This window comes from Periplaneta americana, chromosome 1 (genome assembly GCF_040183065.1).
Source record: "Periplaneta americana isolate PAMFEO1 chromosome 1, P.americana_PAMFEO1_priV1, whole genome shotgun sequence".
Lineage (NCBI taxonomy): Eukaryota > Metazoa > Arthropoda > Insecta > Blattodea > Blattidae > Periplaneta > Periplaneta americana.
In genome coordinates this window covers 109,067,087-109,093,884 of record NC_091117.1, presented here as the reverse complement: position 1 = coordinate 109,093,884, position 26,798 = coordinate 109,067,087, and the positions used below count along the sequence as shown (strand labels likewise).

General features: G+C 35.3%; 1 protein-coding gene and 1 long non-coding RNA gene across 4 annotated transcripts in view; one reads left to right on the top strand and one right to left on the bottom strand.

Moving 5' to 3' along the window:
- LOC138699663 (probable replication factor C subunit 1) overlaps window positions 1-26,798 on the top strand; it is a 233,206-nt gene that overhangs the window by 51,900 nt on the left and 154,508 nt on the right. The window contains exon 2 of one of the 3 annotated variants that reach the window (XM_069825725.1): window positions 17,082-18,622. The exons of the other annotated variants lie outside the window; for them this stretch is intronic. Within the exon in view, the coding sequence (XP_069681826.1) occupies window positions 17,082-17,120 (39 nt within the window). The 3' untranslated portion in view covers window positions 17,121-18,622. Of the gene's footprint in view, window positions 1-17,081; window positions 18,623-26,798 lie in introns of those variants that run through there. 3 annotated transcript variants of the gene reach the window in all.
- Window positions 17,321-19,960, bottom strand: LOC138699707 (uncharacterized). Its single transcript, XR_011332062.1, has 2 exons — window positions 19,508-19,960; window positions 17,321-17,423 (listed from the first exon to the last, which is right to left on the bottom strand). It is a non-coding gene; the product is annotated as an uncharacterized lncRNA (long non-coding RNA).

The following is a 26,798-nucleotide window of genomic DNA, read 5'->3' as shown; positions in this document are numbered from 1 at the left end:
TATTTCCATTCTCGCTTCCGTTGTCGTTTCCGTTCCCGGTTTATTGTGGACCATCCTTAACCCTCGGACAGCAACTCGTCTTATAGCTGCACTAGTATGTGTGTGTATGTTGGAGTGAAAATTGCGCATGGGTGTTACCAAAACTGTCGGCCATTTTAGCAGTTTGGAAACTTTTGGGAGGCATCGTGTTCACACCTGATTCGGTATGGTCCTATATCAAGAGACGGACAAATATTAGGTCCTGATTATGCGATTGTTGCATGGAAGATGTTCGAATCCAGCAGTGAAGAATCCCATAGTGTCAGTGTTTAGGGCGCTCGGAATCCACAGCACAACTGTTGCTAGAATAGCCAACATGGGCCATGATTCCTGATTCACGTAAACCGAATAAAAAAAGTAGGCCTATTTAAGAAAGTTTCTGGATTTTCGAAATACATCGTCCAACGTGTTGTGTACAAGCAATTGCATCGCGCTCTCTATCCTACAGTGGATGAATAAAAATTATATTACGCAGTTAATGAGGAGGATGCTACATTTTCACATGGAAGAACTATGCTTTATAACCTCCTCACAGGGTCTCTAGGATTTCCTTCCAATAAATATTCGGGAGTGTTAGTATGGAATATCCTGAGTAAAAATGTTCATATAAATATGTGTCCAATTTTCATTGGGTGTTGATCAGTGACGTGCAGTCCACCCAAGCAACCCAAGCACGGCTTGGGCAGCACTGATGATTATAAGAATCACGATATCTACGTAAATCCATGATTAAACTTTCTGTTTATTTAATCATGAAGTTCTCAAACGTTTCTAAATACGTTTTGTTAATTGTAAGTCGCGTGATGGGGCATATACAATGCACATACTGCGGTCCCGAGCTGGAAGCAGCGTGGCAGCGCAAGCAGTGCTGAATGCAGGTTAGCATGGAAGTTGCCATGACAACCCACGTCATCATCACTTCTAACCAATGAGGGACGCCTCACGAGACTACAGCTTGTCCAAGTCAAGTCTGCGAGTGGGGATATCGGGATGGAATGTAGAGGCAAAACACAGTTGCCACATAGGTCACTTGACGCTCAGATTTCAACGTGTGCACATCGTTTAAAATACACTACGGAGCGCACTCATTTTTTGTCCTTGTCTTCAGATAAAGGCAACAGTTACGCTGCCTCCCCCCTCATGCAACTTTCTCTCCTACGCCCACGCTTGCCAATCAGAACGCCAAACCTCACTGTCAAGCAGAAGTAGAAGTACAGTCTATTTCAAAGCGTCTTAATTTGTTACCGCTCTATGAACTGAAGCGCAGTAGGAAAACTTTACTGTCATATGAGACTGTACTGGTCTCCTCTCGTTACCGCCTCCTTTCACTACAGAACTGCCTCCAACTTCCCCTCTCGGCTCGCAGACTTAACTTGGTCGAGCTGTAGTAAATGCATATACCCCAAGCAGCCGGTAGCCTACCTGGGCTGGCTGTGTGCGCGAAGTCGAATGAGTGTAAAACGTACTGTTTCGCGTTTGTTTGTACCGGTACTTTGTAATTACATTGTGTACGTGTGTATAAGTGCAATAAAAAGTTTTGATTATGTCTGGTGATAATAATAATTTAAATCAGCAACAAAAGCTAAATATAGTAATTTAACTAAAGCAATACGGGATCATGATGTTGCTATTACACATATTCGTGCTTCTAACGCACTCGCGACTTTTGGAACTGTGCATATTGAAACTGAGCTAAGTGACCAAACACAACAAAGTATTATTCTACATAATGAAAAGGTAACACGCAATAGAGACATTCCGAAAAGCCTTATAAACGCCAATTGTTTACTTGAAAAACCGGAACTTTCATTTAGAGGAAACGGTAAGTCGAAAATGTCCAACAACTGCGGTAATTATTTACAATTTTTGGACTACACCGACCGGTACGACCCTCTTCTAAAAAATCATTTGGAGACATCTACAGTATTCAAAGATGTATAAAATCGTATTCAAAATGATTTAATTGAATCTGTTGCCAGTGCACTTAATAAGGAAATTAAACAGCAATTACAGAAATCGGATTTTTTTGCCATATTAACTGATGAGACAACTGACGTCTCGAGTAAATCACAATTTTCTCTCGTTTATCGATATACGATTGAAGGAAGGGTGGTAGAGCGGTTTGTGTGCCTCCGTAATGTAAGTGAGGACAAAACAGCGGCAGCACATTCTGATCTTGTTTTTAAGACATATTCAAGACTTTTCAAACTGCAGTAAGAAACCTGTCGCACAGAGCTACGATGGAAGTGCAGTGATGGCCTCTTCATTACATGGTGTCAAGCTAATATTAAGGCACCTTTTCCACAAGCTTTGTTCACTGCTATGCACACTGTTTAAATTTAGCACTGTCCCAAAGTGCTTCAAGTATTCCTGAATGCCGTATATTTTTTGGTACTCCTTCTGGGCTTGCAGCGGTTTTTTCCAAATCATCAGAGCGCACAAAATTTCTTGATGAATTTCTGGGTCGACGATTACCACATGTTTCCTCAACAAGATGGAATAACTCGTCACGATTTACTAATACTTATGGCCAGTTTTTCCAAGTAATGTTTAATTTGGCTTAACAAATGTTAAATTAACAGCTGGTTTATTTTTAACGTTTTGTTAAGATGATTTCCATTTTTCCAACACAATTTTGTTTAAAATAACCAACACTTAACTTTAACTGTCGTTAATACTATTCTAACTACTCAACAGCAGTTGGCAATGATTTTGCATATGTAAGACAACTTCTTATTGGCTGATATTATTATTTAAATTCTGTACTGTATAAAATCGTAACCTGTTACAGTAGCCATGATTCATACAGTACAGAGAGTTGATAAATGAAAGTTGCATTGACTACTATTGAATAATAATAAAAATATGCTTATATTTTATAATGCTAAATATGAATTTCTGTTTAGAAAAATCTCAGCATTATGACCACTAGGTGACAATAATTACACGAATGTGTGTGTAGTCAACTGTACACAAAACCCCGAAGAGAATTCCGTATCATATAAAATTCTCTAATTCAGGTCCATGTATAAATTATATGTAATTTCGTCCTAAAGAAGCAATTGCTGCTGAAACATTTTATTATTTACTCACTGCGTATTTTGAAGCACTATTGACATCGGCTATAGTTGAAGAGCCAGTAACATAGAATCTAGAGTTAATAGTAGCTGGTGAATTGGAACAAGTGGCCTATTTCTGTTTGTAGGATATTCAAATCTGACTTCAATTTCTTGCCACGTTGAGATCGCACATTTCCTCAATATTAAATGGGTAATAGCTCAGCATCGAAATAAGCGTCAGTATGATAATCAGTTGACTTATAAAGATTATCTTCCCTATATTAATATTCCAAAATATATTTTAAATTATATATTACCAGTCTTATGGCCGGTTTCACAAAGCTTCATTAAGGTTTTCATGATTCATTAATGTATTTACTGGTTCATTAAATCATTTTTATATCTCACCAAGCATCTTTAGCCTCACGAACCAGTAAAACTATCATTAAATTTAGTGATAGAAAGTTCCTTCTTTAAATTTTTAATTATACATTAGTTGCAATATAAAATGGCGGAACGTTTCGACGCAGAACTGTTATATCTGGAACTGCTAAAAAATTAAGAGTCAAATGGAGATAATGTTAACCATTTAAAAACCGATCATTTTGAAAATTTGAATGACACAAAAATTCACAAAAGATACCGCGTCACGAACATCGTGGTACCGGTACTCAAAATTTTAGAAGAAACTGATCATAGGTTAGAATATCATAACAACGGCTGAGACAAAGCTGAAACTAGTCAACTAGGTAACATACAACTGAGTTTTATTTTAAGACATGAAAATGATTATTATAACTACATACCGGTACCTAAGAAATATTAGTAAATTAATACATAATGTGCATTTGAAACATAACAAAACTTAATTGGTATATTAACTTTCATTTATTAGAATTATATTATAGCTAGCGATAAGATATGTTTGCACTGGCTTTAAAACAGAAGCGAAAGAACTGGATTCTTGGAATTTATAATCGTTTTCTTTCTGATGGAAATTTAATTTTCCTGCAGGATAATCACCCCGCGCACACCGCCATAAACGTTCAAAGACGGTTCACGGAAAAGCATGAAAAAAAGAGGAGGATTGACAAATATCGAGACATCCCACCTCAAAATCCAGATCAGATCTGGGATCAAGTTCTGGCTACCTGGGAAGATTTCGCTAAGGACCAGAACTGTTTCCGCGATCTGGTGGACTCAATGCCCCGAAAATGCAAGGCAGTGATAGACGCCGGTGGCATGTGGACAATGTATTAGATCCATATGTGTATTTCTTTTATTTTTCTTTAATTTGTTTGTTTATCTTAGTTTTATTTCGGGAAGAAAATTGATCTCCCAAGAGTTTTTTTAAATTCTCCTAGTGGAGCCAGAGTGCGAAATAATTCGTTCCACTACACAAAATTAAAAAAATGAAGAAAGGTAACATGTATAAAAATTAGTTACGTTAATAAAAAAAAATTGTTCCCGCCGAGAATCGAACACGGGCCCCTGGATTGGCAAGCCAACTCGCTACTGACTGCTCCACCGGAGAGTCATGACGCAACTAGCGCGACGAGGGACATATAGCTGCTGGGCTTGAAGTCTACGGAGACAGCGCACATAATATAAACGTATTCGTGTAAATATTTTAATGTTCAGTACTAGTTAATGTTTCATTTGGACTGATTTACTGAAGCTTGGTGAAACCGGCCCTTACTCTAAACATTCCTCAAAGAGAAACATAACATGTTATTTTCACAACTTTTGTCTGAACAGCTGTGGTGTTATCCGCCATGTTTAACTGTTTGTTAAATGAGTTAACGGCCTGAAATCCTACATTTAAAGTTAACAAACGGTTAAGAATCTGTTAAGCCAAACTGGTGTTGAACAAATGGAAAAACTGTATTTAACAAACTGTTGATGGTTTAACAGTCGTTAAGTGTTCTAACAATACTTGGACAAACCGGCCATTAGAATAGTCTTTTATAATAGTATTTTTAATTTTAGGCAGTAGTTGCAGTAGGCCTAATCTTATAGATTTTGTAAAACAAAATTGGTACCAAATACCAATGTATTTTTATAATAGTAATAGTATAAGTATTTTAATCAAATATATATAGTAAGAAGGAAAAGAAAACTTGACTACGCGGCTGCTTGGGTAGGCCTAATCTGTTGGGCTACCGCACGTCACTGGTGTGGATACAGTTGTACATAACAAGCCTTACAATGGCAAGGAGAGACATTTTATATTAATGTTTTCCAGTGATATTATGTTTAATGCTGTTGTAGAGGAATGGTGTTTACATGTATACCTAATACATATTAAAGAAATGTCTTGATTCTTGTTCATCGAGCAAGAAAAAAAATCCATATGTATTTTATGTTCAATAGTGGGTCTAATGTATATTATGTGGTCCTACTTCATTTATATGGGATATTAAATGATAAAAATAAATGTTCTAGTATGTATCAATTTTTCCGTGTCTGATGAAAAAATCAATGAATAAGCTACAAGTTTAAAGTTTGGACAACCCTTATACTAAACAGTAGTTGGGATATGAGTGGAGACCGGAGGTTTGTTCTGCTTGAGTGGAGCTACTGTTGCTCGAGTCTGCGCGAAATGCGATGTCGCTTACGACAATATACCAAGCCCCTACAGTCTCGGCAGCGCCAAACGAGGAAACCGGGGCAAATTGAACGCTGCGCTTGCCGCCATATTGTTGGAGAGCAGACGCATAATAGCAATACGTAAATCACGCAAATTAACGCTGTGATTATCTAAAATTGACAGATTATGGCCATTTTCGACATTTAACGTAAAATTAGGACGAAATAAAGATATTCAAAGTTTCATTGATATGCGTTAGAACATTAAAGAAAAGGAAATACGTACGCAGCAATTTATAGAAAACATACTCATACATCCATAAATAGGCCTACACAATACATATTATAGCTTGTATAATTTTACGATAATCAGCAAATTGTTAGGTTTCAGAGAATCTAAAATTATATTAACATACATTACTCTTAGATCACAAGACATAAATACATGCACCTTGATTACACAAGTTCTTATTATAATCAAATTCTTAAGTGAAATAAATATGTGATAATCAGTATAGACCTGTTGTTAAGTTTTAAAGAATCGAAAATTATATTACTGATACTTCTAGACCACAGGACATAGGTAATCTGGCAAAATATAATGTGCGAAGGTAGCCAAATTACATTGAATTCATTCTTCAATTGATCTGTATAGCGCTAAATGCGCTGATCGATCAATAAATCATTAAAAAAAATCTTCAATTAATAAAGGGAATGCTATCAATTATAAAAAGTATCGGTACCTAATACATTGCAAACAATAGGTAATTTGAAGACCTAAAAACTAAACAATCACTTTATGTAAGATAAAAAAAAAACACATTTTTATGTGTGGATTTTTTACATATTGTATTTTCATTTTAAATAAATAAAATAGATATATTATCATTGCTTGCGGAGTGATGGTACATAATTTTTATGCACATATGTAATATCAATAAGATGCCATTCCTTGCTTTTGTTAATAAAATATATGTCCGGCAAAATAATGTAAAAGAGTTATTTATAGGTGAACTCTAAATCATAAGTTCACAAAGAAGGCTTAGCTATTATAGCTATTTACTTATTTATTTATTTATTTATTTATTTATTTATTTATTTATTTATTTATTTATTTATTTATTATCTGTATATTTATTTATCCATATATGGATCTTGAATGTAAGTTTATAATCTTGCAGATAAATTCATTTACATAATAAAAACAAAAATTTATCTTTCCACTAATGTTTTAACATATGATGTGTAAGTCTAAATAATTCACTCAGTGTGATTTCTCTACAGTCTGATAAGTATTCTTTATTGTCGTAAATTACTGATTGATTTTAATTATATTAATATTGTAACAACAGAGATAATATTATGTCGTACCTTTTGCAAATGGCTTGGAAAATTAAACAGGGATGGTATTATCGCCACGCTCTCATGGTTAACATTCGGCAGGTCTTTGAGCGGCCCATGCACTAACATTCGGCAGATCTTTCAAATTTAATTGTATTATTGTTTTCAATTTCTTCCATTATTAAATGACACTTACTTGTCTAATCCACGTGGACTAAAACCGAGGTTGCACTGTCTTGTGCTGAGGACGAACATTAAGGTATGTGATTAAAAATTATTATTAAAGAGTTATTATTAAGAGTTAAGAAAGCCAACATAACAAACTAGTGCTTATTCTTATCGTGGAAGTAGACGTGACAACGTGACGCTTAGAGTGAAACCTACAGAGCAACAATCGGGCGGCAAAATTATGTTTTAAAAGCACACCGCACGTTACTGTATGATGCCGACATGTTAAGCATGAGTCCGCGGCGATAATATATCATCTTTCAAAATTCTATTGCCATTACTTTCACACTGTTCACTAAAAACACCCGAGACAAAACAAAGGACAAGTATGACAATCGTGTTTACCGCTCTATTTCTACCAGTAGCATGGCGGCGTAAACATGCGCAGACTGGTTTCAATTTTGGACAGCACACCAGCGCTCTGTGTGAGTCTAGTATACTATTATAACGTCTTTGCAATATACTCGACTGTACATTTGTGCGCATTCCTCGTTATTAATTATTACGAGGGTATGATTCTATAATATACTCGAGTGCATTGAGGGTCGGACAATGTAAACACAGATTGCAACTGCCACTTTATATAGTCCGAGCGTCCAATTAATACACAGGCGAAAGGCTTCGTGTTGCATAGGCCTATATTTTTTTACACGCATCGATACTTGTAATGTCAAGCGGTGTTATCATATTTTCGTTGCAAAGATTATTCATGAGTACAATCATTTTAATACCGACATCAATACATTGAGTTTTATCACCACTATCCACAGTGAATAAATTTAAGCTATAAGGTTACTTTTAATTAATATTACTAAACTTTTTTGTTATCAGTCAACTCCAGATACAACATTGATTTTTACTCATGTAAGGTTGATATAAGAACGTCAATTATATTGCTAGTGCATCATTAGTTGACATATTACCGGTGATTGAAGAGGCATCTGAGAATACCTAATCAATAAACAAACTCTTACCTCATCTTTCAAAAGAAGCAGCCTCTTTGACACCGCCTGGGTATTAAATGAACTCTCGAACTCTACAATAATGTGTGTATTCTTCCTGCATGACGGAGCCCCTGTACGTGTTAGCCGTCAGATGACACATCATCTAAATCTCATATTTCCCGAACGATGGTTCGGCCGCTATAGCCACGTGCATTGGCGATCAAATTCCGTCAATTTTTGTTTGTGGGGATGGATGAAAGACGAAGTGTACAAAAAAAAGTAAACACAAGGGTCGCTCGCATTATGATGAATAGCGCTGTCCTCATAAAAACAAGATAACCTCGGTAGAGTACCACGTCATGTACTGTTGTCAAACTGAGCGGAGAAGTGCATTGAATTGTTGAAATGTACCTATTGTAAATTAGCAATTTAGCTTTCTTTTATATAGGCCTATGCAGTACAATTATACCGCTTGTTATGCTTAACATTCAAACAGCTGTGTCTCCATACCCAGTTCTCTTACTCAGAATAGTTCATATTACCAGCCCCTAAAATGTTTAATATTCCTCCTGAATCACCTGTATAATATCCCTCGATAACCACAATCTCATGACTGTCTACTGTAGAACCAGGCGATAAGAAACAACAGGTATTACTCAATGTATAACGAAGTGTATACGTGTTTTTATTAGTAGTGCTCTAAGTACTTTTATTATATTAGTTTATACTCGTATGCTAAAATAATTACCAGAACACTGGAAGGAATCCATAATCGTACCTACAAGACTAATGCCCGTGTGCACCATTCTCGATCAAAATTTGACCAAAGTTAAGTCGGCACTTGACCGTCTTCAACGCCAATTTGCGGAGTATCAATCTCGATCAAAGTTAAACAAGCGAGTTGATGATGATCAAATTTGATCACGGGTGTGGGACTGATTATCTTGAATTGAACATGGTCAAGTCGAGAAAACCAAAATGGCGGCACGATTTGACGTACTTGATGGAATCGAAGATGAAATGATGTATCTTGAACACGCAAATCACTGCGGAAATAATAGAATTGGTGTTATTGTAGAAAGAGGAGATCCTTTCGAAGATCTGGGAGACAGAAAATTTGAAGAGAGATTTCGACTGAGTAAAGAAACAGTGTGGTGGTTAGTGGACCAAATGAACGATAGGTTAGAGTTCCCTACCAACAGAAATAATCCCGTTTCTCCTATGAACAGAGTTTTGGCAACTTTACGATCGTATGCCACAGGTGCTTTTAATATTGTTATCGGGGACACTGCTAATATACATCGAACAACAGTGCAGCGTATCACCAGTGAAGTGTCGGAAATCATTGCATCGTTCTTTCCACGCTTCATTGTTTTTCCAGCAAGGGCCGATTTACAAAATGTAATGGATGGATTTCATCAAATAGATGGATTTCCGGGTGTGATAGGAACAATAGATTGTACACATATTAGAATTCAATCTCCTGGGGGAGACAACGCAGAACACTTCCGTAATAGGAAAGGTTATTTCTCTTTGAATTGTCAGACAATCAGTGATCACAATCTATTGATAAGGGATATTGTGGCAAGATGGGCAGGATCTGTGCATGATAGCACCATATTTCGTAACTGTGCTCGTAGAGCACAATTTGAAAATGGTGAAATACCGCATGGGTATTTATTAGGAGATGGAGGTTATGCCTGCAAACCATATTTATTAACTCCACTATTAAATCCACTAACTCCAGCCGAACAGCGATATAATAGAGCACACATCAAAACAAGGAACACTGTAGAAAGGCAGTATGGTATATGGAAAAGAAGGTTTCCAATACTGTCAGTGGGTTTGAGATGTGGTCTGCAGAAAGCCATGACTGTAATAACTGCTACTGCAGTACTGCATAACATTGCCAGAAGCACCAGCAATGAAGAACCGCCTGAAGATCCACAGATGGTGCGACTACTAGAGGAGTTACGAGGTTTAAGAGGCCCTGACATTGATGATGATGAACCTGTTCCCCAAGGAGAGTTGATGCAGCGCAATGATGCTGTGCCTGGGAGAGCATTTCGTCAAGCTATAATTAACCAACATTTTCAATAAGGTAAGTCAGTCAGTAGCATCAATGTAATAACATTGAAATTTAATTTTTGCTTTTAATTATGAACATTAATTTTAACTTTATATTTAGCAATTTCTGAAACACTTATTTTTTAGACAAAGCGCTAGAGTCATTCTGTGTCAGTGCAACTAAAACATGTCACCCACTGATAGCGATTGTTATGATATTTGGTCATGAGTTTTATGTGTACCAGTACAGAAATCTGGCAGAATTTAGATTATTCCGTTGTTGCATGAGTGAGTTACAGCCCGTTGAAGTTCATGTGTTCTCACTCAGTAACTGATATTGATGAGTGCAGAGTGGAACAAATGTAGATATAAAAAGTAAAGAATGAACGCCAGAGCCTCGATTCTTCCTTTATTTTATTCAATATACATTGGAGAATTTCGCAATATGGCTTCTTGCTATCAGTATACTGGTAATTTAGTTACCTAAGTGTCAAATTACTTCAAAAATTTAGATATGTATAATATTATAAAGAACAATTTGCTGTATATTCAGAATTGTAGATTTTTTTTAAGTGTGCACCAGTCTTTACTAGGGAAGAAAATTGTTTTTTTAGAAATGAGAGGTTCTCGAGAAAAAAAAAAATACTTTGATAAAATCTAGAAATTAAGCCATATAAAGCATATGTAAAATTATAATTTTCAAACTCTGCTTTGCATTATATTTCTGAAAAGTTTGGGTAGTTCACTTAAGCTATATATGGAATATTGATATAGGCCTACGAGTATTTTAGATAGTGTAAACTTGCTGTTGGCTTATTACTTTTTTTATTGTACAGGTATAATCTTTAATACTATAACAGTCTCAAAAGTCAATGTTGTTTGGTTGCTAATGCTCTGTGTATTGGAGTTCTTCCATTTGCATTCTTGCTTCCCAGTATTATGACAGATGTGTACTGTTAAATTTGTACAATTCTTGAGGTGTGTCATATCCATTATAGTATTTTCTTCTTTACAAAATAAATAATTAGGAGTATGAAAAATATTTATTTTATATAGATAAGCAGCCAAACAATCATATCACATATATAATTGAAAAAGTGCGACGACAGCTTTCATTCATGGGCATTCTGGAATTAAATTGTTATTGTTTAATAAAATATTCCATTGCTTATTTATACTCTCATGTAGGCCTACTAATTTTTTGTGTATTTCTTGTTGGATGATTTTCTTAATTATTACTTTGGAAAATTGAAATGATAAACATGAATTTTTAATTTGTTGGATCATTGTGCCTTTTTTTAATTTTTGTTAAGAAATCTGCTATCTCATTAACAAGAATTCCACAGTGTGAAGGAATCCATTGCAAAACTATTTATTGTGAAGAGATAACTTAGTGTTTGATACTTTGGTGAATTTCAGTAATTCTTTTTGTTGCATAGGTGTTTGCATTAATGGCTTGTATAACTGATTTAGAATCGCTAAATATAACAGCTTTATTAAAGAGGTTACTGTGATAGAAAAGTTGTTTTTATGTAGAATTGACTGCCTCAAGTTCTCATCAAAGTGAGTTGAATTTTGACCTAGAAATATATAAAAGCAAAATAATTTATTATATATTCCAGCACCAGTCGTATTATTAAAGTTATTGCTGATTTTAGAACCATCGGTGTAGATGTGTACCCATTCAGTTTCTGGAATCTTGTGTTGATAGTGTTATATTGTAATTTGGATTTTTAATCTATTGACAGGATAAGATGGAAGTTGTAACCTTTCCATACTATATTTGTCTAATGGTAGGCTATATTGGGGTTTTTTTTTAGATATTTAACTTTCTGTATGAAACCTTGTTGGATCTCTAAGCTTGTACGAGTATCTGAGAAGGTTCTCCAGTAGTCTACGTTAGGTATTCTTTTCAGTCTTTCATATAAAATAAGGCTGCGTTGATTTCTGTGTGATTGTAATGGAGTGTTATCTGTAAAACCTTGTCATAAAGTCAATGCATATGCTGCCTTTTGTTCAAATACTGATACCTGTCAAGGGTCTGTTAATGACAAATAAACAAACAAAAGAAGAGGAGAATTTCTGTTATGGAGAGAAGATATAGCAATATCAAGTCTTGTAACAAAGGCAACATGCTGTGATTACCATAAGAACAAATAATTATCTCTGGAGGTTTTCACTCATAGTGAGCAAGTGTAATTTGTTTAAAACACACAAAAAAACATATCTGGTTTGAAAGAGATATAGCCTACCTTGTTAATGCCAGGAAATTACAGAGGAAAGGACATAATGCTGCACTTGGCATAAAGATGTGTCCAAATTGCAGGAAAAATGATACTTACTTACTTACTGGCTTTTAAGGAACCCGGAGCTTCATTGCCGCCCTCACATAAGCCCGCCATTGGTCCCTATCCTGAGCAAAATTAATCCATTCTCTATCATCATATCCCACTTTGAAGGATTCGTATCAAGCTGTTTTTTTATGGTGATGGGTTGTTAGCTCTTCGCCCAACCCCCAAGCTGAGGACCACCCCTCATCGGCTGTCCGCGACTGCTTATTCAATATATATATATATATATATATATATATATATATATATATATATATATATATATATATATATGCAGGAAAAATGATAAAAAAAATAATAGAAGTTTCTGAGGAAGCAAACAGTCCAGTCCTTTGGATGATCTTGTAGTCAAACTGTTATGGAAATTTTCTTTAAAGAGGGTATAAATGAAAGCCTTGTTAGTTTGGGTGTCTCAACATCCATGGCATCCCACAACACAGAACGGCATCTGTAGCCAAATATAAAATAGAACTTGCATCAACTTCTCTCAAAGCAAAACTAGGTAAATTTTATACGGGGGGGGGGGGGGGGGGAGAATCCTTTACCCTGATTCGGCTTCACTACCTGAAGAGGAAACACTTAGAACTGAAATAAAGCAAAAGACAGAAGATTTTGATATACTTTTAGACCTAATAATGCAAAAAATTCAAACTGTAACTAGCAGGGAAAAATTTAGTTACTAACACTAGTTTCTTAAATTTGGTCAAAAAAGAAAGAGAGTGAAGCAATGAAGAAAACTTGTGAAAGAGAAAGGGAGACTTTATCTTTGAAACATAAAAAGAGGAAAGAAGCTAGCAGATGAAACCGTGAAAATGGTAACTGGCTTTTATAATAATCTGAATTTACCAGAATATTGTCAGGCATCAGAGACAAAGCATTTAAAAAAATGTACATGAACAGAAATGCCTTATACTTTGCAATCTGCAAGAACTATACTCTACTTTTAAAGCAAAACCCTCTTCCACAATAGTTTGTTTTTCAACATTTTGCCAATTTATTAAGACCAAAACACTGTGTCAGCAGGATCACCAGGAACACAATTCCGTGTGTATGTAAAATACACAAAAATATCCAGCTCCTATTGACCAGTACAGAACTAAAAAGCAGCAGTAAAAAAGGAGAAGCGTATCTGAAAATGTTAGTCCTTTTTTTATATTTTTCTAGAAAGGGGGTCCATAGCTTTCACCATATTTTCAAAGGGGCCTCTTTTTCCAAAAAAAGATTAAAAACAACTGTCCTAGTGGAACTGACAATATTTTATCACTTTATTTCAATATCTTTTTTTCAAATTAGAGTGTTGTATTTATAATATATTTACATTATGTGCACAACTAAATGTTATCATTATGATTTTGCTTTAAGCATTTTCTTGTTTATATTTTTTTCCGTTTTTTTTTTCAGTAACCAGGGAAATGTCTGGAATAATGCTTTACTTCCCTATAACTTACTTCACTGATGACAGTCTTTTTAAATTTTATATTACTTGCATACGCTCATCTCGAACAGTAGAGCATTCGCGTGCTAAGCGAAGGGTCCCGGGATCGATACCCGGCCCCAGAACAATTTTTCCTTGAGATTATTCAAACCTGCTTTACAGGGAGCTACTACCTGAAAGCCAGATTTGCATGATTTGCATAGTATCATATGTTTGAGCATGCCTGATGTTGTAATGTGGCTCAATGTTATATTCTGTCCCTATAACAGAGTGCCCACATAGTAAGTGTTTGGCAAGTTTGTCAGTTTGAACAAAAAGAGTCACTTTAAATGTAGTGCTGGTACTTTTCTGTTCTCTTTGTAAATAGCTTCCTTACTGTAGCATAAAATACTTCGATCTTCAGTAATTTCATCCCTATTTAATTATGCTATGTTTAATTTGTACATCAGTAACTAATTCTTTCTTTGGTCTTAACTTCTATAATAAATTGTCCAGTCTTTATCATACAAGTAATGTTTAGTACTTTGATTTTATTGTAATTGTAAATTTAATATTAAATTATATTTTTGATATTGTAGTTGTAATCCCCTGGTAGAGGGAAAGAGAAGGCTACGGCCTTATCTCTCTCTACCAGGTTAAATAAATATTGTATCAATAGGTCTATCCATGATACAAACCGCAAGCAACCTTACTGCTAGGTTACAATAGGTCTGAGTGCGCGACACTGTCTGTTTGCATGTACAGAAGTTTCCAGCACCCGCCCATCTTCTGCACTGGGCGATGTGCCCACCATGAGTACGTCTGATCTACAACTTCTGTAGGGAAACACTTAAAGAAATTGAAATTTTTCTTTGTACCATAAAAGACATCATGAACTCGTGTCCAACTGAATAAACGATTTCAGCAAGCTTTTATAATTTCTGGTACTCACAGTCTACATCAATTTGTGTCCTTGTCAATAAATGAAATTGGTGCGAAAAGGTTAGTGCTGATGAACATTACAGCATCAGCTCACAATGGAAGTGCAATAATTACAGTTGGAGTGCAAACTCCAACGTGGCTTGTGTATATGATTCATACTGGTGCAAAAGATTTGCAGAAGCAGTAAATACTGATGAAAGGGATATAACTGTTAAATGTATGCGTCCACATGGCCCAGCATTATCATATTATAGGTCTCAAAGTGATACCTGTGAGGTTGCTTTTGAGCATTACACTGTGTGAAGGCAGTATGCACACAGCAACAGGAAGAACATAACAAATGAACCCATTAATTCCAAATGACAGGAATATTAAGGAAATAAAATGTCAAACATTTGTGTGAAAATTATATTACTAAACTTGGACCCGGGGTACAATTATAAATGTCTATTTTTGTTTGTATCAGATATGTAGTGGTTCTAAAAGCTATGTTGCTCCACATTTAGACTTTATTATGATGTATCATGTACAACCTTAGACACAAAAAATGATGGGCCGCCATACAAAGTCCCCTTCAGAAGACTTCAATTGATTCAATGAGAGCTTAGGTTAACACATGAAGAAATTTCTTATGCATGACTCCGCTCTTTTTCTTCTTTGTTTTGTTAGTTGCTTTTATTTGTCTGTTTATAGGTGTTATGAAGATATATGTGTTATAAGGAAGATATATTCAAATAATAAATTAAGTGCAAAATAAATATCCTTTCCCTAGTCGTGTAAACCAAGTGCTGTCCAAAATGGACTTAGACAAATTCACACTACAGGAGATCTGTCATTTTTTGTGTCTAAGGCTGTAAGTATATACAGTTAAAATACGCGCGCACACACACACACACACACATATATATATATATTTTACAAATAGCAGCGCATAAACTGAATAAAGTTATACAAGCTTATGAAATGGCAATTTCTACCATAAAAAACAAAAATGATGACATTCATAGGCCAAGAACCAGTAAGAAGTGAAATAGTTACTAATAATAAAATCACTGAGCAAACAAAGTCATTTAACTATTTAGGATGTTTACTGTCTCATGAGAATGAAAAAAATTACATCTCAAAGTTCCTAAAAATAACAGGACTCAAATAATATTTTTTAACCTACAAAATTTTCAAGGAGTACCTACTAGAGTAAAATTTGTAACAATTTGGCACTTCCAATGTTAATGTATGGCAGTGACATATGGACTCTAGAAACATCTGATAAATCAAGAATTAGAGCGGCTGAAATGAAGTTCATGAGAAAAACTGCGCAGTATAGCTATTTTGTTAGATCACAAGGCTAATAAACAAATTTTAAATTACCAGTAACTGAAAGTTACATCAGTGCTGGATTAAATACAAAAATAACTGGTTTGAACACATCCAATGGATGCCACGACATTGTCTCCCAAGAATAATGAAAAATTTCCAACCTTGGGGAACAAGACATTAGGAACGACCATTGAAACAACTACTGATAACTGATACTGAAACGGATTAACCATTTGGCCCAAATCCATGGAAAGTGTTATAATGTGTGTGTGCGTGTGTGTAAAAGAAAGCAAACAATTATAATTTCATATCAATAGTAATTTCAAAATCTTCAATAACAAACAAACAATTACATACAAGAATCAAGTACAATTATTCCATTTTTGCAGCAATTTTTGTTTCTGGAGTACCTTATAAACCGTGTTTGTGACATATATGCAATTTTTATATTTTCATGAAGCTATAACAAAGAAATGGTGCTACAGGTAAAACAAATATTTTGGTTATGTTCACATCTCAGGTAAGCAAACATGTTCACCTAATACGAAGATGATCTGAGATGGTGGGTGACATTTTGAAAGAATATTGGTTGAAATGACACGGAATGACCCAGTTGAAAACGGGAAGAGACAGTGGTAGGCATTTCAATTAACAGAATTTTTTTTTTTTCCAGTATTTTAGTTTCTGTCATAACACTGAAATTTTTAAGTTTTTTATCCTAATTTCTTTTAGATGTTCTTCCTCCATCATTCGTAATTGATTTTCCAGTACACTTATTCTTTTTTTAAAGGTGTCAGCTACAGCATCACATGAAGGTTTTGGTGTTTGAGGCATCCGACGACGATTCCATTGGTACTGCTTGGAGCTGGCTGGGGTCTTGGAGTGTGCCACTTCCTTTTCTTGGAAGATATTAGGCGATACCATATCGACTGGTGTCTGTACATTTACTCTCTGTGTGATGTCCTGTATTACAGTAGCTGATACATAGGGTCAATGTTTGTGGTTTTAATGTTCTTTTTTCCTCCGCCAGTCTTATATGTCTCTACTTTCTCATCTGCAAGGTCTTTGCGTAGACGTCTTTTTAAATTCTCATAGCATACTTTTAGATTTTGTGTAGACCTTTTTGTTACACCTAAAACATAAAGAAACATAAATATGTAAAAACCATGTTAATAATTATGCTGCTATATAGAAAATGTGGGTTAAATGTATTCACAGTCTCTATTAATGCATAATTTTCAACCATAAGTACAATATACTTCAAACTTTGTAGGGGACCCTGCATAAGCTTATTTAATTTTAGAAAGAAAGGAACTTGTGTAATTTTATTTTACTTATCACAGCTTCCAATAACTCCACATTATATTACATATTCATTATTTACAACGAGGTCAGTACTGGATTTCGTAACTTTTTTTTTTTCTGCAAAACCTCGATTTAATTGCTGTTTTACAAAAAGAATGTGAAATTTTTTTTGGAAATATACTCTCACTGTACAGCAAGCCTGGCTTGTCACTTTAGTTTAGGTTTGCTCAGCTTAACTTAGGTTTGGTGTATTTTATTAACAGTTTTGCCAAGTGTCAGGTTTTAAAACTGACCAGCATTTTCTAAAGTTTGTCAGCTTGTCAGTTCATATCTGTTGTCAGCTTTTGTCACAATTGCTGTGCCAATGTCTATTTTGTATTAATCGGTTTATTTAAGTTTTCAATACACATTTTTATAGAAACGACAAAATGAAACTCAGAACTCTCTCTTCCATTGCATGTTGCAAATTAAACTATGTTGGAAAGTGCCCTGAACAAGTGTTTGACAAAAAATATTTTAATAAAGTCAGATGTACCACACTGAAGAGTATAATAAAAATAATTCATAGCAATCTGGCTGTATTTGTTGTGTGTTTTACATTTCAAATGCTGAATAGTTTGTTATTGTATGCATGGTAATGTATTTACTTATTTTATCTTATGAAAATAATAATTAATGGTGTCAGCTTATTTTTGTTGTTTTTAACATGAATTTCAGCTTTTTCAGAATTTTAACTCGGCAACTCTGTATTAATAAAAAAAAAAGAGAAAATTGTTAAAAAAATATGTTTTTTTGTGTGTTTTTGTGAAGTAAAAAGTAGTTCAAAATAGTTTAATACTGACCTCACTGTAAATAGGCTATTTACCTATTACATATTATGTTCAATTGATGTAAATTATTTAATTTATCAGATAACTGTCATGTTCATTTGTATTAATGTAGACCGCTGGAATTTTTTAAAATTATAATACTACTTGATTATGATATTGAACACTGATATAAATTGCAATAAATTTATTTTATTCACTTCTGTCTAATCTTCAATTTCATTTAATCACTCCTTACACTACCCAACAGTTTTCACAGGGAGGTCTAATAATATATCGATGGCTAAAAAGTGATATGTCTCTGCAAGTTTGCAGATGAATAATAAAAATATATGTATTTTTTTTGTAAAAATAGACTAATATTTTATATATGTTTCTGGGGACTTTACTTGAGGACAAAATATTATTTAGGCCTAACTGTCCAATTTAATAATAAAGTAGTTATTATATGCTGGTAATAATATAGTAAAACTAAATGACCATTTTGTGGAATGCGAGATTATCACTTATTAGCTATAGATTTGCAGTTTCAAACTATTAGGACCTACATGACGTTTTGGACAATAAGGCTATTGACGCTTGAATTAAGAGAAATTACACGGATACCTTCCTTTCCCTCTTACTCCAAAATTCCAACCTTGTGAACACAAAATAAATGGATAAATTTCAGAACAAGGATACTTTCCTTTCCCTCTTACTCCAAAATTCCAATCTCATGCACACAAAATAAATTGGCACTAAAAACTTCCTTTTCGTATGCATGATGATGCGTATTCGACATACACAGATGAATTGCCTTTTTTTTTTTTTTTTTTTTTTTTTTTTTTTTTTTTTTTTTTTTTTTTTTTAGTGAGGTATCCGTATACTGAAATTTTCCCAAATAAATTATTGGCTCTGCAATGTCTCTTCGTAAGCAAGATGATGAGAATTCGACAAATACATACAAATCTGCTCTTTTTAGTAGCCTATTTCAAGATAATTGTCAGTGAGGTATCCGTATACTAAAATTTTCCCAATTATTATCAAAAGTATGAAATAACCACTGTATAAATTATGTGGAATTATGTAAACACGTATAACTCACCTGGAACAGCGTTGAATTGTGAGGTTAAATCCAACCAGGTAGCCTGCTTTTCTCTTAGAGAACTTCCGTCAGTACTTTTATTTTCTAATATAGATGCCGAATTGCCGACGAGTTCTAAAAGAATTCCCACTTCGAACTGTGAGAAGTTCGGTGCTCTTTTCTTTTTTTCTTCCATGAAACTTGTTTTGAAACCTGTGACGATGTTTGAAACAGTCCGACAAGGCGACAAACAAAAACGAAGCGATAATTGACAGAGTGCGTTCGTTCGCTGTTTTATACGCGGTTACCTAGCGCTCAGATGATTCTTCTCAAGCGAGCGTACCGTCAGCTGACGGTAATGAGTTGATCGAGGGAAAATGTCGGTGCACCGCATCTGTAACTTGATCATTGTCAAGAATTGACCATGTTTCCGTGATTGCTGATAAACGGGCTAGATGATCGAGAATGGTGCACACGGCCATAACTGTAGTAACTTTCGAGGAATATCACTTTTGTTGACGTCGTACACAATTTTGTCCAATATTCTTTTGAGAAGATTAACTCCATATGTAGATGAAATTATTGGGGATCATCAGTGTGGTTTTAGGCGTAATAGATGAGCTATTGATAAGATATTTTGTATTCGACAGATAATGGAGAAAAAGTGGGAGTATAAGGGTACAATGCATCAGTTATTCATAGATTTCAAAAAGGCATATGACTCGGTTAAGAGAGAAGTTTTATATCATATTCTTATAGAATTTGGTATTCCCAAGAAACTAGTTCGATTAATTAAAACGTGTCTCAGTTAAACGTACAGCAGAGTCCTTTTAGGTCAGTTTCTGTCAGATGCGTTTCCAATTCACTGTGGGCTAAAGCAAGGAGATGCACTATCACCTTTAATTTTTAACTTTGCTCTAGAGCAGGGATCGTCAGCACAGAGCACGCTGGGTCTAGTCTCGCTTACCCGCGGAAGACGCAGTGCACTAGGGTGCACTCTGTAGCTGCTAGCGGATATGCTCTCTATCTCTCTCTGTTGCACGACAGTGCTCACGGGACAGCACCGCGTACCCTTTGCACATTTTAGCGAGTGCTGACGACCACTGCTCTAGAGTATGCCATTAGGAAAGTCCAGGAAAACAGAAAGGGTTTGGAATTGAACGGGTTACATCAGATGCTTGTCTATACGGATGACGTGAATACGTTAGGAGAAAATCCACAAACGATTAGGGAAAATACGGGAATTTTACTTGAAGCAAGTAAAGAGATAAGAATATTAATTCGTGCTGAACTTGGACAACCAGGTTCACTAATTGGGGATGATCAAATCTATAACGTAATTGTTAGAGGTTTGGAAGTAAATCCCGAAAAGACAAAGTACATGATTATGTCTCGTGACCAGAACATTGCACGAAATGGAAATATAAAAATTGGAAATTTATCCTTTGAAGAGGTGGAAAAATTCAAATACCTGGGAACAACAGTAACAAATATAAGTGATACTCAGGAGGAAATTAAACACAGAATAAATATGGGAAATGCCTGTTATTATTCGGTTGAGAAGCTTTTGTCATCCAGTCTGGTGTCAAAAAATCTTAAAGCTAGAATTTATAAAACAGTTATATTACCGATTGTTCTTTATGGTTGTGAAACTTGGACTCTCACTTTGAGTGAGGAACATAGATTAAGGGTGTTTGAGAATGAGGTGCTTAGGAAAATATTTGGGGCTAAGAGGAATGAAGTTACAGGAGAATGGAGAAAGTTACACAACACAGACCTGCACGCATTGTATTCTTCACCTGGCATAATTAGGAACATTAAATCCAGATGTTAGAGATGGGTGGGCATGTAGCACGTATGGGCGAATCCAGAAATGCATATAGAGTGTTAGTTGAGAGGCCAGAGGGAAAAAAAACCTTTGGGGAGACCGAGACGTAGATGGGAAGATAATATTAAAATGGATTTGAGGGAGGTGGGATATGATGATAGGGACTGAATTAATCTTGCTCAGGATAGGGACCAATGGCGGGATTATGCGAGGGCGGCAATGAACCTCCGGGTTCCTTAAAAGCCATTAAGTAAGTAGGTATGCTAAAATAATAACCGTCTTGATTGCTAACCAATTTAGTAAGAAACAGGAAGAAGAGCAGTGAATACCGTTTGGACCAAGTGTTAGAAGTAATTGAAGTATTGTCGTGGAGGTTTTACATCCTGCAAGAAAATGATTAAGAAATTGCTGAGCTTTAATGGGTTTCTAAGGGTGTAGGAGATGTATTTCTGCTGGTTGTTTACGTGTGGCTTCGTGAGAATGCCTTCGAGCTTAGTCGTCACGGCATCTGATGAAACATGATACAGTGAAAGGCCTTGGCATTGGGCAATATAATAATTGTCTTTGTTTTGGGATGCAACCGGAAGTTAATTATGGTACCATAACAGTTTCGTGCATTTCTCTGTAATACAGACGCAATATGAGAACGACGATCCAATTTTCAGTTCGTCTAATAAGATCTACGTCGCTTAGTAACTGATAGTGTCAATTTGAAATCTGTTTGATAGTAACTTTCGTAGCACGTAGATAAATTTTACTATTATTATTATTATTATTATTATTATTATTATTATTATTATTATTATTATTGCAGAGACCGTAACGGACTATGTGGTCTAACACTTGTTCGTCGTAATGTCCATGTTTCTGCCCCATACAATGCCATACTCCACACAAAACACTTCGCTAGTCTCTTCCTTAATTCTTTTTCTGGAGGTCCGCAGAAGATGCTCCTTTTTCTATTAAAGGCTTCCTCGGCCATTCCTATCATCCTCCTTTTAACTTCCTGGCAGCAGCTCATGTTACTGCTTATAGTACATCCCAAGTATTAGAAGCTGGCCTCTTGCTCTACTGTCTCATTTAGAATTCGCAAGGTTATCTTCTGTATTTTTCTTCCTATGACCATGCTCTTCATCTTATTTGAATTTATCTGCATCCCATACTGCTTACAGCTGTCATTTAGCTCCAATAGCATTTATTATTATTATTATTATTATTATTATTATTATTATTATTATTATTACGTTATATTACCTGTAAGTGAAATAATCCTTAGGGATCGCAGTTGTGCCCTGATCATATTTGTATTTAATTACCTCAACTATAAATTCCGTGTCCATACCTGTAGAGCAGCGGTAACCAAAACTCGAGCTGCAGTGATTACATGCGACAGACAGCCTATGAAGTAAAGAGACGGAGGAAGGTACTTGGAATGTAAACTACATCCAGTGGTCATTCCTGTACTAACATCTTGATCAATTCCACGGATAAAAATCTCAAGCTTTGGTGTATCAGTACTGTCACTACTGTCATCAAGAGCCAATGAATAATATACGATTTTTCTTGCTTCTTTTTTTTAACTTTCCTCTTGAATATAATCAGGAATTTTCTAAATTCTTCTCTCGGTACTTGGTCAAGAAATTCGTAGTTTTTCAAAATCAAAAACTTTTTATGGACAAGTTATTTAAGGTATATGTACACCCACAAAACGCAAAAAATGATGAAAAATTAGATTTTTCAAAATATAACTACCGTATTTTAATAGAGAATTTTCTCCCCTTTAACTTGATATAAGAATTTTCGATTTATGCCTTATGGTTTTCCAGATAAGTCCCATTTTACAAAATTCTGCGTCATCAGCCACGGTCACTTCCACGAAGATCACTCCAAAAGTAATGCACAACATTTTTTAAATTTATTTTTTATTCTAAACCTTTACAATTTATGGAAGTCATAGATACGTCCTTCCCCCTTGTATTCAAATTTAATTTAAGTCGTTCCCGTCAGTGGCGCCATGATGGCACTTCTTCAAGTTGGCTGCTGTACTTGACATTCGTCAGAAGCAACGTGCTGTTATCGAGTTCCTATATATATATATATATATATATATATATATATATATATATATATATATATATATATATTTTTTTTTTTTTTTTCCAGTAGGCTGACATTTGAGCCGTTCAAAGCAAAAGTGGTGTAAGTCAGCATTGGGTAATGAGGTTTAAAGTAAAAATTCTGTAAAATACAGCGCAAAGTAGCAATTAATATGTCCTTTGTGCTATCCACTGACTACTAATAGTTTAAATAAATTGCATATTAATTGCTACTTTGCGCTGTATTTTACAGAATGTTTACTTTAACCCTCATTACCCATTTTTGACTTACACCACTTCTGCTCTGAACGGCTCATTTGAAACTATGGACAAACTTTACAAATACACAAGAAACATGTAAATGATGTAAAATATTTTATAGACATCCTACTTATGCTTTTGAGTATAGATTTCGAAAATAGTGGACCAGATACGAGTAATTAAGAAAAAAATTATCGTGGTGTCAGGAGTCTGAAATTCTTATAGAAAAAGTGAAGTGGAACGAACAGTCCAGGAAGCTGACATTTCAGGAGTTCTTCATTTTTTATCACCACTATATGAGATATTTAAGCAATAATTTGATTTGAGGTGGAAAATACAGAGTGAGTCAGCGAGGGTTAGAACGGCATCAGCTGAAAGTCGTATGCATAGTAACTGCAGTGATCAGGCCTCTTGCTCGCGTACGTTTCGTGTTTAGTTACGTGAACACGTTCACACAGTGAGGGTGCACCTGTATACGGTACATTTAGAGTGCAGTAGTGTGTCCATTATGAAATATAGCCTTGAACAACGAGTATTTATTTATAACTTTGTGAAATACGAATCTTGGAGAACAGTTGTAACAAACTTCCGTCAGTCATTCCCTGATTCGCCAGAGCCTTCTAAAGCAATGATTTACAATTTAGTAAAGAAATTTCGTACAACTGAATGAGTATTGGATAAAAAACGAACATGTGTGAAGAGTCTTCTCACTGAGATATTAGATGAAATTGGCCACCGACTAATCCCCATTTCAGTTCGGTTGATAGGCCTTCCCCTCTACTCACGCTCTCAGTCATCAGTGAAGGGGAAGATGCTACTATCCATCTTACTAACGTTAAACTAATTGACTTTCAACATAGTGAAAAATTATTTTATTGAAAATGTTTACTGATAATTTGTTTTTCGAAAGTCTATATTAAGCGTTGATATTTCCTTTATTGCTGTTTATATCAACTGGCACATTAAAAAGCTACCGAAAGCAAAAGATAAATGTTTTCTCCATCGCGTTGCTATTCTACAACACACACAATGGGACAATCTGCACTGTGTCACTCCCCCCTGACTTTATAATACAAACTAACATTCCTTACTAAAATTAATAGTTGAAAGTATTGTAAGAACGACACTAAAATATACTCAACCATGTAATTGTCGAACATCTGTGTTACTGTATTTTATATTCATTTATGTACTTTATTTAGTATTCTATTTTCTTGTGTGTACAATTTGGGGGGTGCAGGTATAAGAGGTAAAAGCTACCACCCTGTTACTGACGAACTCAGAGCAAGTGGAAGAGGAAAGAAATTAATAATTTCCAGGGAAAAATTGTACCCTCGAAATTATTCAAATCAATTTTACAGGGAGTTATACCTGAAAGCTTGATTTGCATAATACACGTCACTGTACGTTACAGAAAACCACAATTTAAGTCACACAGAATTAGTGTGCACTCAATGTTGGTTGCTTGACGGTTATCAGCCACTTTGAGGTCTATGGATATACACGGAAAAATTGGATCGGTGTCTGGTAGAGTTCCCGGGTTCGATGCCCGGCCCCGGAACAATTTTTCCCTCGAAATTATTCAAATCAACTTTACAGGGAGTTATACCTGACAGCTTGATTTGCAGGAAAGAAATGCTTTCGCATCCTCTCAACTTCTATGAAATGTCGTTTAGAGACGTCCTACGATATTATCCCGCCGTGTAGCTCAGCAGATAGGGATGTCACAGTCTCCAGTGATAAGAGATACGAAACAATTAACAATAAAATAAAACCTTACAAAATTCGTGTAGTTCATAGGTTAACGGAACCCAATTATCAGAGCAGACTTAGGATTTGCATGTGGTTCCAACAGTCAGTATATGGTGGACTACTTGACCCCATCCTAATTTTTTTGTAGTGACGAAGCATGGTTTCATCTTAGTGGTTACGTGAACACTCAAAACAATCGTTACTGGGACAGTGAAAATCCACACAGTTTTCAGGAACAATCGCTACGTGACATAAAAATAGGAGTATGGTGTGCAATGAGCGGACGAAGACTGATTGGCCCCATTTTCTTTGAGGAAACAGTCACATCACAAAGATATACACAGTTCATACTCCGTCCACTATTTAATGAGCTGAGAGAGAACGAAAAGTTGTACAGTTATTTCATGCAGCTCCCACTGCTCATGTGTCAATTCAGGAAGTGTTTGATGACAGGGTGGTAAGTCGTGGAGTATGGCCATTTCGATCGCCAGATTTAAATTCCTGCGATTTTTATTTATGGGGCACACTGAAAGGAAAGTTTACGCGAATAACCTACATTTACTTGAACTCAAAGAAAATATCCAGCACGAAATTCGAGCCATTTCGGAGAACGAACTGCGACAAGTTGCTGGAAATGTCTTCTGGACATGTGCAGCCTGCCAAATATCACAAGGACGTCATTTCGAACATGAATTGTGAATTCGGTAAATACATCATTACGCAATACTAATCGCAAAAGCGCGGAACGAATCCTCCGCATAATTATGGTAGCGTCGCCTTCCGTTTGAATCAGCCGCCGTGAGTGCGGTTAGGAGTCTAGCCCTGGCTGGTTCACTGTATAAGCGTACAGCCATAACAGATGTGCGATTTTTTTCAACCTTCCTTTAAAGTTAGTTTTCGCAGGAGTGGTGTTGAACTTATAATTAGCAACATTTGAGGGATTCTCCCATATACATCTTATCTTCATGATTACTGATGTCAGTTCAGTAATTTAGACTGCTGTTTCTTTCGATCCCACTTTACATTCTGAAATAGTTTTAGAGGACCGCTTGGTGGATATGTGAAAAATTGTTCTTTTCTGCAACTGTTTCCTAATTTCCGTACGCTTTTGAGTATACATTTCGAAATTGTGGACCAGATAATTAAGAAAAAAATGTATCATGGTGTCAGGAGTCTGAAATTTTTATAAAAAAAAAAGTGGAACGAAGAGTTCAGGAGGCTGATATTTAAGCAGTTCTTCATTTTTATCACCACTGTATGAAATATTTAAACAATAATTTGAGGTGGGAAATACAAGCGTACAGACTTAAAAAACGTGCGAGTTTTTTTCACCCTTCCTTTAAAGTTAGTTTTCGCAGGAGTGGTGTTGGACTTC